Source organism: Lissotriton vulgaris, chromosome 8, assembly GCF_964263255.1.
Source record: "Lissotriton vulgaris chromosome 8, aLisVul1.2, whole genome shotgun sequence".
Lineage (NCBI taxonomy): Eukaryota > Metazoa > Chordata > Amphibia > Caudata > Salamandridae > Lissotriton > Lissotriton vulgaris.
The window spans coordinates 308,826,375-308,840,899 of record NC_141696.1 but is presented as its reverse complement, the minus strand read 5'-3'; the positions used below and the strand labels follow the sequence as shown (position 1 = coordinate 308,840,899).

Sequence of the window (14,525 nt, the reverse complement as noted above, 5' to 3'; positions counted from 1 at the left end):
ATTCTACATAATTTCCGAAAATGCTTGTTTTTCTTGTTTAAAAAGTGACCTTGTGTGATGTAAGTAGTGTTCATTTAAAGCGCTGCAATACCTTCAGATAGAGTTCGCGCTAAATAAAAGTGCAGAAAAAACACAAGACAAATCGAACGCTTTAAAGCAAGAAAGGAACACCTCGGTGGGTGAATCACCCAGCTGGTGTCACAAGGCCCCCATAGGCAGAGCGGATGTTTCTTGCCATTCCCACCTCTGCTGATTATCTAGAGGCTACCAGGCCTTACAGTGACACCTCGTCACCCAGAATACCCTCGGCACCCTCTCCAATCTCACACCTCAGCAAAGAGCCTTTGATCAGCATTAAACAGGCGAGTGCTCCCCCCTGGGGCGCTACCTCCGGGCATAAAACACCACCTTGAGTGTACCCGTTCTTTGAGGTAGACAGTACCATATAGGAGAGGTGCAAAATAAGTGTATAATCTTGTTGTAAGCCTTTATTACTGCAGGACATAATCAGGGTTTCTTTGCTACAACAGCTTGAATTATATACAACACTACATTGGGCGCTAAAAACTGGAAAAATTCACATTGGAATGTTTAGAACTCCAACTGCTCAAAATTACTCAAAACGTAACCATGAACAAATCAATTTACACTGGAAGAATACTGAAGCATTTGCTGTGCGTAATATACTAAAAAAACAAAACATAAAACCGGTTTGCCCATAGGCAATTAAAACAGAAGTGGAATGCATGCAGGGTGAACGAACTGCTCAACTTTGCGGAAAATTGTTCTTTAAGTCCACCAATGCAGTGTGCTAAAGTGTTTGGTCTTTCAGGGCAGTTTCTCAACTAGTTTTCATCAGTGGTGGTTAAGTCCCCAGAGTAATCATTTGGGTCAGCAGCATCATCCGCATCTGCACTTTCTGCCTCCACATTATCTGCTCCTCATTTTCATCGTTTTCACCATCAATGTCCTCCTTTTCGTTTTGCTCATTGTCTTCATCATTCGCATCAGTTGTTTCCTCAACTACCGATTCTCCTGTTTGTTCAACGATTTCAAAGGGATTCTCACCCTAAAAGTAAACACAAGTTTTAAACCATCTTTAGCAGAATTTTGCAGAACAAATGCACACTAACTATTACAAAAGTAACAGCAAAAGTCTTGTGTACAGTGCAAGTAAAGAACTCAGATTTCATATCACAAAAAAGCAGAAAGAATGTATTATTAGAAAAGGCATCTTACAACGGGGAGAACATATGCAGGACTTCTAAATTTTAGAGTATGTCCAGACAGGCCATAGGATGGAAAAATCCATGCCAGGTCTATGAACGCCCATGAGCTCCGAGGAGTCCTTGTACAGAGGGGGCGATGACTGGAATATTGAGGGTGGGCATCACATTTCCAAGAAATTAATTTCCTGCGAAACTACAATTTTTTTGGTGAAACTCAGTACGGAAGAAGTGTTATTTGCAAAGCTGAGTTAGGAGTAAACAGATCTGAACATTCAATATGCAGTGTGAGCCCTGGAGGCAGGAAGGGTGGAAGTGCATCCACAGCATTACAGGCTGCAAGCTAATTGTTGATGGTAATTAACTTATCAGTTTGCAGCATGTGTACCTGTTTGATTTAATTAATGATTTTATTTAATTTGTATAGCTCTTGAATCACCCCCAGGGGGGTATCTCAGCGCTTGGAAGCACAGCATAGGTCATGGGTACTCACAAACGTTCTCTCAGGGGCCAAATTTACACTGTGGTTTGTGTCCGAGGGCCGCACCAGTGGGGGCGGGGTCAGTGGGGGAGGTGGCAGGGCTAGAGCAACAAAAAAAAACAACTGACCATGAGGTTGATCACTGGTCCCTGCAGCGGACACCTTCGTCCACTCAGCCACCAGACCCGGGATACACACATCTCTTGCTCTCTGTCTCCCTCCCTCACTCTCCCTACCTCTCCCATACTCTGTTCCCCTCACTCTGTCTTCCTCCCCCTGTCTCCCTTTCCCTCTCTCACTCCCTCCCCCCTTTCCCTCTCACTCTGTCTCCCTTTCCCTCTCTCACTCCCTCACTCTGTCTCCCTTTCCCTCACTCACTTTCCCTCCCTTCCTTTCCCTCTCACTGTCTCCCTTTCCCCCTGTCACTCCCTCACTCTGTCACTCCTTTTCCCTCCTTTCCCTCCCTTTCCCTCTCACTCCCTCACTGTCTCCCTTTCCCACTCTCACTCCCTCACTCTGTCAGGGCAGTTTTCAGGAGTCTTCCGAATTTAAGATGGTCCAGACACTGTCTTAGGGCCAGCTGTAGTTGATTCCAGATGAAGGGTGCGAGAAGGACTTGCCTCCGGGTCTAGCCTTTTTTATGTTGGGGCTTTTGAGGAGCGATTGGGAGCTGGCGCGCAGAGTCCGAGCCGGGTAATAGCGGCGAAGTTTCTCTACTACATCGGGAGGGCCATTGCTCCAGATAGCTTTGTGTGTGAGACAGCAGATCTAGAATTTCACGCGCTGTCGTATGGGCAGCCAGTGTAGCTGATGAGGGAGGGGAGAGGAAGCTGATCTGGGGGGAGCATTCAGAACCGTGCAGGCGGCTGTGTTTGGTATCATTTGCAATTGGTTTAAGGAGGACTCATTTGCTGCAATCAATAGGGCGTTGCAATAGTCCAGCTTGCTTGGTATCAGGGCCTGTGTTAGGGTTTTCCTTGTTGTGTCGGGGACATAAGTAAAAGCTTTCCTTAGTAAGCCATGGGTGTGGAAGCAGGATCAGACTGTGTGAGTAACGTGTTTCTTCATGTTTAGGGACTGTTGAAGGTGAACACAGAGGTTTTTGACTGTGGTTGCCGGGGTCGGGGGTGTGCCTAGTTCTGGGGGCCACCAGGAAGGTGACCAGAGGAGGGGGCATCTCCAAAGAGCAGAACCTCAGTTTTTGCAGCGTTCAGCTGGAGGAAATTGCTTTCCATCCAGTGAGATTTCCAGCATTCCGAAAGAGAAGGTAGATTGGGCAGATTGAGAAGTTTTATTGAAAGAGAAGGTAAGCTGTTGATGCTTTTATGCCTGTGGCTGAAGGGTTACCCATGTGTGGTGTGAAATTCGCTTTTAAGTAGAACTGCAGAATGGCCATATTTCTGGTTGAATACAAGACTGCAACAGAAATATACTTACTAGAAATACCAATAAAGAATTTGCTGGATTACATTTATATTTAAAGCAGACATCTCCAACGGATAGCTCTGAATCTACTGGCAGCTCACCAATACCCTGGAAGATTGGGGGTTTGACAGTGTGAAAACACGAGTCAGGATACAGGTATCCTGAACCTATAGGACACATGGAGGGACCCCCTCATGGGCAATTGCTTTTTTTTAAAAACCTATTAAAATTTTAAGTGCTGACTTTTCTATGGTTGTGTGGGTAAAAATGAAACTAACGCCCCTGGAACCGTTGGCATTTTCAGTGGGTTGTAAAACTTTAATTGTGACAGACATCTGAGTAGTCAGAACAATAATTCTGGAAGGCATGGTCACTCACCATTGTGGTAACTCTCATAGAAAAAGTTGGACTGCCGATTTAACTGGCCAAGCAATTATTCAACTTGAGTCAATAGGTTCTATGTCTTCAGATATGGCTCCTAAAAATCTTACCGTTGCATACTGTTCGTACCGGGACTTGACTGTTGGGTTGTTTAGGATACTTGTAGCAGTGAGTACGCTCTCCCTTTTTATTTGTTCCTTGTAAGCCTGGAATTTTTTTTAGATAAATAAACGTTAATTTATACACATACTGCTAGTTCAACTACAATAACTTGGTTGGAACCTAGAAGAGAAGGCATTCAATGTGGACAGAAACCCTTTTGAAACTACTCTGCCACCAGGGTGTGCCAGGTAAGCGTTTAAAAAATACCAGGGACTCTTATTAGGGAATGACCCGCAATCTCGCTCCCTCCACAAGCAAGCAATCAAACCCCACCAAGCAGGCCGTGACCTGAAACCCCCAAGGGGAAAAGAGCACAGCCAAGAGACCAGGCGAGCAGATAATGTGCTTTAATGTAAGCTGGGACTCCGATGTCTGTGCTCTTTTCAGGACATGCCCTTTGAAGGACACAGATTGGTCAATGAGAGAGCCCAAGGATTTGGAAAAAAATGAAATAGGGAGAAGAGGCCATCCAATTTCAAAGACATGCCCTTCACATTGACAAAGCCTTTATTTGAGATACCCATAATTAATATTATAACCACCACACTGCCCAATTATTTCAACTATCAAACCAATGCCAAGGTGTTGGCGATGTGAAGGTCTGTAATTGTTAATGACGTGATGGGTTGCACTGACATTCATATAGAGCCACTCTCACACAGACAGAGCCACCCACACACAGAGCCGACAAAAGAAGCTATCCACACAGAGCGCTACACACAGAGCGCTATGCGCCACACACAGACAGAGAGCCACACACAGACAGAGCGCCACACACACACAGACAGACAGAGCGCCACACACACACACACACACACACACACAGACAGAGCGCCACACACACACACACACAGACAGAGCGCCACACACACACAGACAGAGCGCCACACACACACACAGAGCGCCACACACACACACAGACAGAGCGCCACACACACACAGACAGAGCGCCACACACACAGACAGAGCCACACACACAGACAGAGCCACACACACAGACAGAGCCACACACACAGACAGAGCCACACACACAGACAGATCTTCTCACCTGCACAAAGGAAAGGACAAAAATGCACACAGGCTTCGATCAAACACCTTCCAGATTAACTGCCAAGAATGCAGCAGCACGCACAGCTTCAGACCCAGCACTTACCCACCAAATACACTTCCGCCACAGAAGCAGCACTGGCTGGTGAGACTAGCCAGCCACCAGGGTAAAACCAGACAGAGCAGATGTTCTGAAGAGGCAGCTACCCACAAGACAAGGGCGCCACCAATTTCCAGGACATGGCTCACCAAGACTAACTATTAGTCAGTCAAAGCTCTAGCCTGTAGAATGGGCAATCCAAAAACCACTTGTAACCCAACCATGTCCCCGTCCTCCCTCGCCCCAAAAGAATGTACAGTTAAATGAGATTGATAGGACACTTTGTAAGGCTGAAACAGGGCACATTAACTGTAATATCCAGACGCGGGTAGAAATCTAAGCTCGGAATCAGAAAGGGGGGCCCTGAATACTGCAGGGGGGCTGGGGAGTTCAGCAGTCAATTACTCTCTGCCTTGAAAATAGTACTGTGCCAAAATGGCCTCTTACCCAGAGTGACTAGTACATGTCGCAGCTCAGCGCCCATCACAGAGCCATTGGCTTCTTTGTCGAAGACCCTCAGCCCCTCCACAAAGTCATCGTAGGTACCCTGGTCCTTGTTCTTCGCAATTGTCTGCAGCATGGGCAAGAACTCGTCAAAGCCAAGCTTCTTGGTGTTAAGCTCTGGGAAGGAGAGAAGAGTTCAGAGGAGCAGTCACCGGCTGCAGCAGCGTGCCAGGCTGGAGAGTACACATTAACAGTGACAATGTGATCGTCCAAGTTCCCCAAAAAACCCCAACCACCTCCAGTCAGGTTTTTGTCCCATCCCAGACTGCCAATGAATATTACTGATATGGTCCATCTAGCAACTGTGAACGAGGCAGAGATCTCCAATTCAATGTGTGGCACAGGGCAGGGTCAGAGCTGAGGGCACAGGTGTAAGAGCTGAGGGCACAGGTGTAAGAGCTGAGGGCACAGGGGTAAGAGCTGAGGGCACAGGGGTAAGAGCTGAGGGCACAGAGGTAAGAGCTGAGGGCACAGGGGTAAGAGCTGAGGGCACAGGGGTAAGAGCTGAGGGCACAGGGGTAAGAGCTGAGGGCAAAGGGGTAAGAGCTGAGGGCAAAGGGGTAAGAGCTGAGGGCAAAGGGGTAAGAGCTGAGGGTGAAAGGTGAGTAGAAATCTGGCGTGTTGGGAATGAGTAGAGCACAGGATACAGATTGCTTAGTGGGTGTGTGTGTGTATTCAAAGGATAAGAAGTATGTGCGGACTTCTGTGAGCTCCCCATTCCTATCGCAATACATAATGCCTTACATACTAGAGTCACATTTTCTACAGCGTGTTCCTCCTGTCACAAATCAATATTTCAACTATTTATTAAACAATTATTGCTTGAAATAGCCTGGAGGTAGGACAGCAAACGCGCATATATACCTAATTTACGAGACGGTTTCCAGTTTCCCTTTGCTGCTGGGGGGGAAGAGTTGCATCATAAATACCAGAAATCATGTTTCCACAATTTAATCGCCAGTAACTCCTGAAATATTTAACAATGTTAATACCAGATCTGCCACGATTGTCACATTTTATGTAATATCCTAAATCAGATACAAGCAACACGTTGCGTCCAAGTGAAAGAGGCCCATTAGACTCTAATGCAAGCCTAAGGTTTAGTAATAATAGCCAACGAGGATATAGTGAGCACTTCTGACTTGCCCCCTAGGTTCAATGCACCACAGACATAATGAGCCCCTGGGTCTCATCGTAACAGACTGTGCACTCTGAAATACACCTTAAAATGTAGCTCCTTCAGATTCACCCAAGTTAATTTTCAACTGGGGGGTGCTCTGGTCCACGGATGAGTGGCGTATGCTCAGATCCAGGGGTGAGTGGCGGGTGCTCTGGTCCAGGGGTGAGTAGCGGGTGCTCAGATCTAGGGGTGAGTAGGGGTGCTCTGGTCCAGGGGTGAGAGGCAGTTGCTCTGGTTTAGGGGTGAGTGGCGGGTGCTCTGGTCCAGGGGTGAGTAGCGGGTGCTCAGATCTAGGGGTGAGTAGGGGTACTCTGGTCCAGGGGTGAGAGGCAGGTGCTCTGGTCCAGGGGTGAGTGGCGGGTGCTCAGATCTAGGGGTGAGTAGGGGTACTCTGGTCCAGGGGTGAGAGGCAGGTGCTCTGGTCCAGGGGGTGAGTGGCGCGTGCTCTGGTCCAGGGGTAAGTGGTGGGTGTTCTGGTCCAGGGGTGAGTGGGGGGTGCTCTGGTCCAGGGGTGAGTGGCGGGTGCTCTGGTCCAGGGGCGAGTAGCAGGTGCTCAGATCCAGGGGTGAGTGGGGGTGTTCAGATCCAGTGTTTAGTGGCGGGAGGCAGACACGGTGTAGTTGTGAGTGATTCCTGCAGAGGTCCTGTGGTGATGGCAATGTCCAGTGTAGGGGTGAATGACTGGTGCCGAGGACCAGTGTGGGGGTGAATAACATGCGCGGGGGTGCATAACGTGTGCGGGGGTGCATAACGTGTGCGGGGGTGAATGAGGGGTGCTCGGGTCCAGTGTGAGTGACGGGTGCCGTTATCCAGTGTGAGTGACGGGTGTGGAGGTCCAGTGCAGGGTGAGAGATTCAGGTTCATCCCAGCCACTCGTTCGTCTAAACCTCGCTCTCATCCAGCACCGACTCCGCTTCTCACCCGCCCAGTATTACAAAATAATCCAGCGCCCACCTGTTCGTGAGCCGAAGGGGTGGCAGCGAGGGGGTGAGCTCTCCGTCCGCCATATCCCGGCTCAGGACGCCTCCGACAGACAAACACTCACTGAGTAATTACAACACCTGGCTGCTGCGCTCCATCACAACAAACTTCGCCCAACCGGAAGTTGCATTCTGAAGGAATCCGAGCTCGGAGCCGGCCCGGCCGGGTCTGGCTCCTCTGGAATGCGGCTCCACCGGCGCAGCCTCGGCCCAGGCCTCGGGGGGATGGATGCGGGCGGGCCACGGGCGCCTGCTCTGGGCACCAGGTTCAGGCAGAAAAGGGAATGGCTGGTTCCGTCTGAACTCAACAGGAGGCAGTTCAGAGAGCAGCCGCTGGGCGGCGTGCCTGGCGTTTACAAGAGAGCGCCAACCTGCCAACCACTCCCAAAAGACAATGAGGCATTGCCCTGGCTGCTGTAGCCTGCCAGGGAGAAGAGCGCAGAAGAGCATGGCAGGCAGGGGGTGCACAATAATAGAGTGAAAGCCACAGACGTATGCCAGCTGCACCCTGGCCATCAGACCCCATCTCTGCCCGCCAGCGACATAATCTTCGAACGTCGCCCTCTGGTAGCAGCGCACACACCCGGTCTACCCAGCCCGTCATCATCCCAGGCTGTGCGCCTCACCCATCGGTGCCATAGATAGAGGTAGGGCGATAGATAGAGGGAGGGAGGGCGATAGATAGATAGAGGGCGATAGATAGAAGGAGGGCAATAACAGACAGATGTCCCTTCCAATGGCTAGCCTCCATTTACGGAGCTAGCCAATGGAAGAGCAGGCGGGACAAAGCACCCATACTGCTAAACAAAAGGTTTCGCCTGCGCGAACGCTGCTGCGCAGCAGATCGCCAGGCGAAACCTAAAAAACAGAAGCTGTCTATCTAGAAACATACCTTTTTTTGACCGCATTGCCATTTGATCCAGGTTTTCTCAATTTAGGTTTTTTGCCGACAAACGCCCCTCCAATGGGTTTATTAAGCGATTGCATCATCTTTCTTTTCATCCACCTTCCAGCAGGCCCACCAAATACTAGACTTTTCTGGTAGTCGACAACAATTCCAGGTCTCTGCATACCGCCATAATCCTGCAAATTGATAACATAAAATTAGCAGAGAGTATGCAGATAAGGCAAGTTACATGGTGTGCTAAAATGTGTTAACAGTTTTATAATAATGGCAGGCATAATCCAAGAACCAATGTTGGGTGGTCAAGGAATTCGTAGGCTAAGCAGCAGTTGTTGCCATTCTGGTAGGTGTAGATACTTCTTGGCTACAATTATGAAAACTGCAGTAAGGACACTGCTGTACAGGTTTTCATTTGCATTAGTGAGTTGAGAAATAAAGAAGATAAAATGCTTATAAACATGTGTGTGGTTGGGTCTGGTAGCGCGTGTGGTTTGGTTGTGTGTGGTGTGGTTGTGTGTGAGAGAACAGGGAGTTAGAGAAGGAGGCGGGGTGAAAGAACAGCAGATCAGCACAGTAAAAGAACAGGGAGTTAAAGAAGGAGGTAGGGTGGAAGAGAGCAGCAGATCAGCACGTGAGAAGACAAGAGAACAGGGAGTTAGAGGAGGAGGTAGGGTGGAAGAGAGCAGCAGATCAGCACGTGAGAAGACAAGAGAACAGGGAGTTAGAGAAGGAGGCAGGGTGGAAGAGAGCAGCAGATCAGCACGTGAGAAGAGAAGAGAACAGGGCGATAAATAGAGGGAGGGCGATAGATAGAGGGAGGGAGGGCGATAGATAGAGGGAGGGCGATAGATAGAGGGAGGAAAGGCGATAGATAGAGAGAGGGAAGGCGATAGATAGAGAGAGGGAAGGCGATAGATAGAGAGAGGGAAGGCGATAGATAGAGAGAGGGAAGGCGATAGAGAGAGGGAAGGCGATAGATAGAGAGAGGGAAGGCGATAGAGAGAGGGAAGGCGATAGATAGAGAGAGGGAAGGCGATAGAGAGAGGGAAGGCGATAGAGAGAGGGAAGGCGATAGAGAGAGGGAAGGCGATAGAGAGAGGGAGGGCGATAGAGGGAGTGCGATAGATAGAGGGAGGGCGATAGATAGAGAGAGGGAGGGCGATAGATAGAGAGAGGGAGGGCGATAGATAGAGAGAGGGAGGGCGATAGAGAGAGGGAGTGCGATAGAGAGAGGGAGTGCGATAGAGAGAGGGAGTGCGATAGAGAGAGGGAGTGCGATAGATAGAGGGAGTGCGATAGATAGAGGGAGTGCGATAGATAGAGGGAGGGAGGGAGGGCGATAGATAGAGAGAGGGAGGGCGATAGATAGAGAGAGGGAGGGCGATAGATAGAGAGAGGGAGTGCGAGAGATTGAGGGAGGGAGTGCGAGAGATAGAGGGAGGGAGTGCGAGAGATAGAGGGAGTGCGATAGATAGAGGGAGTGCGATAGATAGAGGGAGTGCGATAGATAGAGGGAGTGCGATAGATAGAGGGAGTGCGATAGATAGAGGGAGGGAGGGAGGGCGAAAGATAGAGAGAGGGAGGGCGATACATAGAGAGAGGGAGGGCGATAGATAGAGAGAGGGAAGGCGATAGATAGAGAGAGGGAAGGCGATAGAGAGAGAGAGGGAAGGCGATAGAGAGAGAGAGGGAAGGCGATAGATAGAGAGAGGGAGGGCGATAGATAGAGAGAGGGAGGGCGATAGATAGAGGGAGGGAAGGCGATAGATAGAGAGAGGGAAGGCGATAGAGAGAGGGAAGGCGATAGATAGAGAGAGGGAAGGCGATAGAGAGAGGGAAGGCGATAGAGAGAGGGAGGGCGATAGAGAGAGGGAGGGCGATAGATAGAGAGAGGGAGGGCGATAGAGAGAGGGAGGGCGATAGATAGAGAGAGGGAGGGCGATAGATAGAGAGAGGGAGGGCGATAGATAGAGAGAGGGAGGGCGATAGAGAGAGGGAGTGCGATAGATAGAGGGAGTGCGATAGATAGAGGGAGGGAGGGAGGGCGATAGATAGAGAGAGGGAGGGAGGGCGATAGATAGAGAGAGGGAGGGCGATAGATAGAGAGAGGGAGTGCGAGAGATTGAGGGAGGGAGTGCGAGAGATAGAGGGAGGGAGTGCGAGAGATAGAGGGAGGGAGTGCGAGAGATAGAGGGAGGGAGTGCGAGAGATAGAGGGAGGGAGTGCGAGAGATAGAGGGAGGGAAGGCGATAGATAGAGGGAGGGCGATAGATAGAGGGAGGGAAGGCGATAGATAGAGGGAGGGAGTGCGATAGATAGAGGGAGTGCGATAGATAGAGGGAGTGCGATAGATAGAGGGAGTGCGATAGATAGAGGGAGGGAGGGAGGGCGATAGATAGAGAGAGGGAGGGCGATAGATAGAGAGAGGGAGGGCGATAGATAGAGAGAGGGAGGGCGATAGATAGAGAGAGGGAGGGCGATAGATAGAGAGAGGGAGGGCGATAGATAGAGAGAGGGAAGGCGATAGATAGAGAGAGGGAAGGCGATAGATAGAGAGAGGGAGTGCGATAGATAGAGGGAGGGAGGGAGGGCGATAGATAGAGGGAGGGAGGGAGGGCGATAGATAGAGAGAGGGAGGGCGAGAGATTGAGGGAGGGAGTGCGAGAGATTGAGGGAGGGAGTGCGAGAGATAGAGGGAGGGAAGGCGAGAGATAGAGGGAGGGAAGGCGATAGATAGAGGGAGGGAGTGCGAGAGATAGAGGGAGGGAGTGCGAGAGATAGAGGGAGGGAGTGCGAGAGATGGAGGGAGTGCGATAGATAGAGGGAGGGAAGGCGATAGATAGAGGGAGGGCGATAGATAGATAGAGGGAGGGCGATAGATAGAGGGAGGGAAGGCGATAGATAGAGGGAGGGAGTGCGATAGATAGACGGAGTGCGATAGATAGAGGGAGGGCGATAGATAGAGGGAGGGCGATAGATAGAGAGAGGGAGGGAGGGCGATAGATAGAGAGAGGGAGGGCGATAGATAGAGAGAGGGAGTGCGAGAGATTGAGGGAGGGAGTGCGAGAGATAGAGGGAGGGAGTGCGAGAGATAGAGGGAGGGAGTGCGAGAGATAGAGGGAGGGAGTGCGAGAGATAGAGGGAGGGAAGGCGATAGATAGAGGGAGGGCGATAGATAGAGGGAGGGAAGGCGATAGATAGAGAGAGGGAGTGCGATAGATAGAGGGAGGGAGGGAGGGCGATAGATAGAGGGAGGGAGGGAGGGCGATAGATAGAGAGAGGGAGGGCGAGAGATTGAGGGAGGGAGTGCGAGAGATTGAGGGAGGGAGTGCGAGAGATAGAGGGAGGGAAGGCGAGAGATAGAGGGAGGGAAGGCGATAGATAGAGGGAGGGAGTGCGAGAGATAGAGGGAGGGAGTGCGAGAGATAGAGGGAGGGAGTGCGAGAGATGGAGGGAGTGCGATAGATAGAGGGAGGGAAGGCGATAGATAGAGGGAGGGCGATAGATAGATAGAGGGAGGGCGATAGATAGAGGGAGGGAAGGCGATAGATAGAGGGAGGGAGTGCGATAGATAGACGGAGTGCGATAGATAGAGGGAGGGCGATAGATAGAGGGAGGGCGATAGATAGAGAGAGGGAGGGAGGGCGATAGATAGAGAGAGGGAGGGCGATAGATAGAGAGAGGGAGTGCGAGAGATTGAGGGAGGGAGTGCGAGAGATAGAGGGAGGGAGTGCGAGAGATAGAGGGAGGGAGTGCGAGAGATAGAGGGAGGGAGTGCGAGAGATAGAGGGAGGGAGTGCGAGAGATAGAGGGAGGGAAGGCGATAGATAGAGGGAGGGCGATAGATAGAGGGAGGGAAGGCGATAGATAGAGGGAGGGAGTGCGATAGATAGAGGGAGTGCGATAGATAGAGGGAGTGCGATAGATAGAGGGAGTGCGATAGATAGAGGGAGGGAGGGAGGGCGATAGATAGAGAGAGGGAGGGCGATAGATAGAGAGAGGGAGGGCGATAGATAGAGAGAGGGAGGGCGATAGATAGAGAGAGGGAGGGCGATAGATAGAGAGAGGGAGGGCGATAGATAGAGAGAGGGAAGGCGATAGATAGAGAGAGGGAAGGCGATAGATAGAGAGAGGGAGTGCGATAGATAGAGGGAGGGAGGGAGGGCGATAGATAGAGGGAGGGAGGGAGGGCGATAGATAGAGAGAGGGAGGGCGAGAGATTGAGGGAGGGAGTGCGAGAGATTGAGGGAGGGAGTGCGAGAGATAGAGGGAGGGAAGGCGAGAGATAGAGGGAGGGAAGGCGATAGATAGAGGGAGGGAAGGCGATAGATAGAGGGAGGGAGTGCGAGAGATAGAGGGAGGGAGTGCGAGAGATAGAGGGAGGGAGTGCGAGAGATGGAGGGAGTGCGATAGATAGAGGGAGGGAAGGCGATAGATAGAGGGAGGGCGATAGATAGATAGAGGGAGGGCGATAGATAGAGGGAGGGAAGGCGATAGATAGAGGGAGGGAGTGCGATAGATAGACGGAGTGCGATAGATAGAGGGAGGGCGATAGATAGAGAGAGGGAGGGCGATAGATAGAGAGAGGGAGTGCGAGAGATTGAGGGAGGGAGTGCGAGAGATAGAGGGAGGGAGTGCGATAGATAGAGGGAGTGCGATAGATAGAGGGAGTGCGATAGAAAGAGGGAGGGAGGGTGATAGATAGAGAGAGGGAGGGCGATAGAGAGAGGGAGTGCGAGAGATAGAGGGAGGGAGTGCGAGAGATAGAGGGAGGGAGTGCGAGAGATTGAGGGAGGGAGTGCGAGAGATAGAGGGAGGGAAGACGAGAGATAGAGGGAGGGAAGGCGATAGATAGAGGGAAGGCGATAGATAGAGGGAGGGCGATAGATAGAGGGAGGGAAGGCGATAGATAGAGGGAGGGAGGGAGTGCGATAGATAGAGGGAGTGCGATAGATAGAGGGAGGGAGGGAGGGCGATAGATAGAGAGAGGGAGGGCGATACATAGAAAGAGGGAGGGCGATAGATAGAGAGAGGGAAGGCGATAGATAGAGAGAGGGAAGGCGATAGATAGAGAGAGGGAAGGCGATAGATAGAGAGAGGGAGGGCGATAGATAGAGAGAGGGAGGGCGATAGATAGAGGGAGGGAAGGCGATAGATAGAGAGAGGGAAGGCGATAGATAGAGAGAGGGAAGGCGATAGAGAGAGGGAAGGCGATAGATAGAGGGAGGGAGTGCGAGAGATAGAGGGAGGGAAGGCGATAGATAGAGGGAGGGCGATAGATAGAGGGAGGGCGATAGATAGAGAGAGGGAGGGCGATAGATAGAGGGAGGGCGATAGATAGAGAGAGGGAGGGCGATAGATAGAGAGAGGGAGGGCGATAGATAGAGGGAGGGCGATAGATAGAGGGAGGGCGATAGATAGAGGGAGGGCGATAGATAGAGGGAGGGAGTGCGAGAGATAGATTGAGGGAGTGCGAGAGATAGATTGAGGGAGTGCGAGAGATAGAGGGAGGGAGTGCGAGAGATAGATTGGAGGGCAATAACAGACAGATGTCCCTTTCAATGGCTAGCCTCCATTTATGGAGCTAGCCAATGGAAGAGCAGGCGGGACAAAGCACCCATACTGCTAAACAAAAGTTTTCGCCTGCGCGAACACTGCTATGCAGCGGATCGCCAGGCGAAACCTAAAAAACAGAAGCTGTCTATCTAGAAACATACCTTCTTTGACCGCATTGCCATTTGATCCAGGTTTTCTCAATTTAGGTTTTTTGCCGACAAACGCCCCTCCAATGGGTTTATTAAGCGATTGCATCATCTTTCTTTTCATCCACCTTCCAGCAGGCCCACCAAATACCAGACTTTTCTGGTAGTCGACAACAATTCCAGGTCTCTGAATACCGCCATAATCCTGCAAATTGATAACATAAAATTAGCAGAGAGTATGCAGATAAGGCAAGTTACATGGTGTCCAAAAATGTGTTAACAGTTTTATAATAATGGCAGGCATAATCTAAGAACCAATGTTGGGTGGTCAAGGAATTCGTAGGCTAAGCAGCAGTTGTTGCCATTCTGGTAGGTGTAGATACTTCTTGGGTACAATTATGAAAACTGCAGCAAGGACACTGCTGTACAGGTT

The 14,525-nt window shown here is 50.9% G+C and overlaps 1 protein-coding gene across 1 annotated transcript; it reads right to left on the bottom strand.

Annotated features, from left to right (window-relative positions):
* Nucleotides 1-462: 462 nt before the first annotated feature.
* LOC147696987 (myosin light chain 3, skeletal muscle isoform-like) lies at nt 463-14,311 on the bottom strand. The gene is made up of 4 exons (XM_086934077.1): nt 14,108-14,311; nt 5,270-5,443; nt 3,624-3,719; nt 463-1,069 (listed from the first exon to the last, which is right to left on the bottom strand). The coding sequence occupies exons 1-4, from the start codon at nt 14,214-14,216 to the stop codon at nt 1,065-1,067; spliced, it is 384 nt and encodes a 127-aa protein (XP_086790203.1). The 5' UTR covers nt 14,217-14,311; the 3' UTR covers nt 463-1,064.
* Between the last annotated feature and the right edge of the window lie 214 nt (nt 14,312-14,525).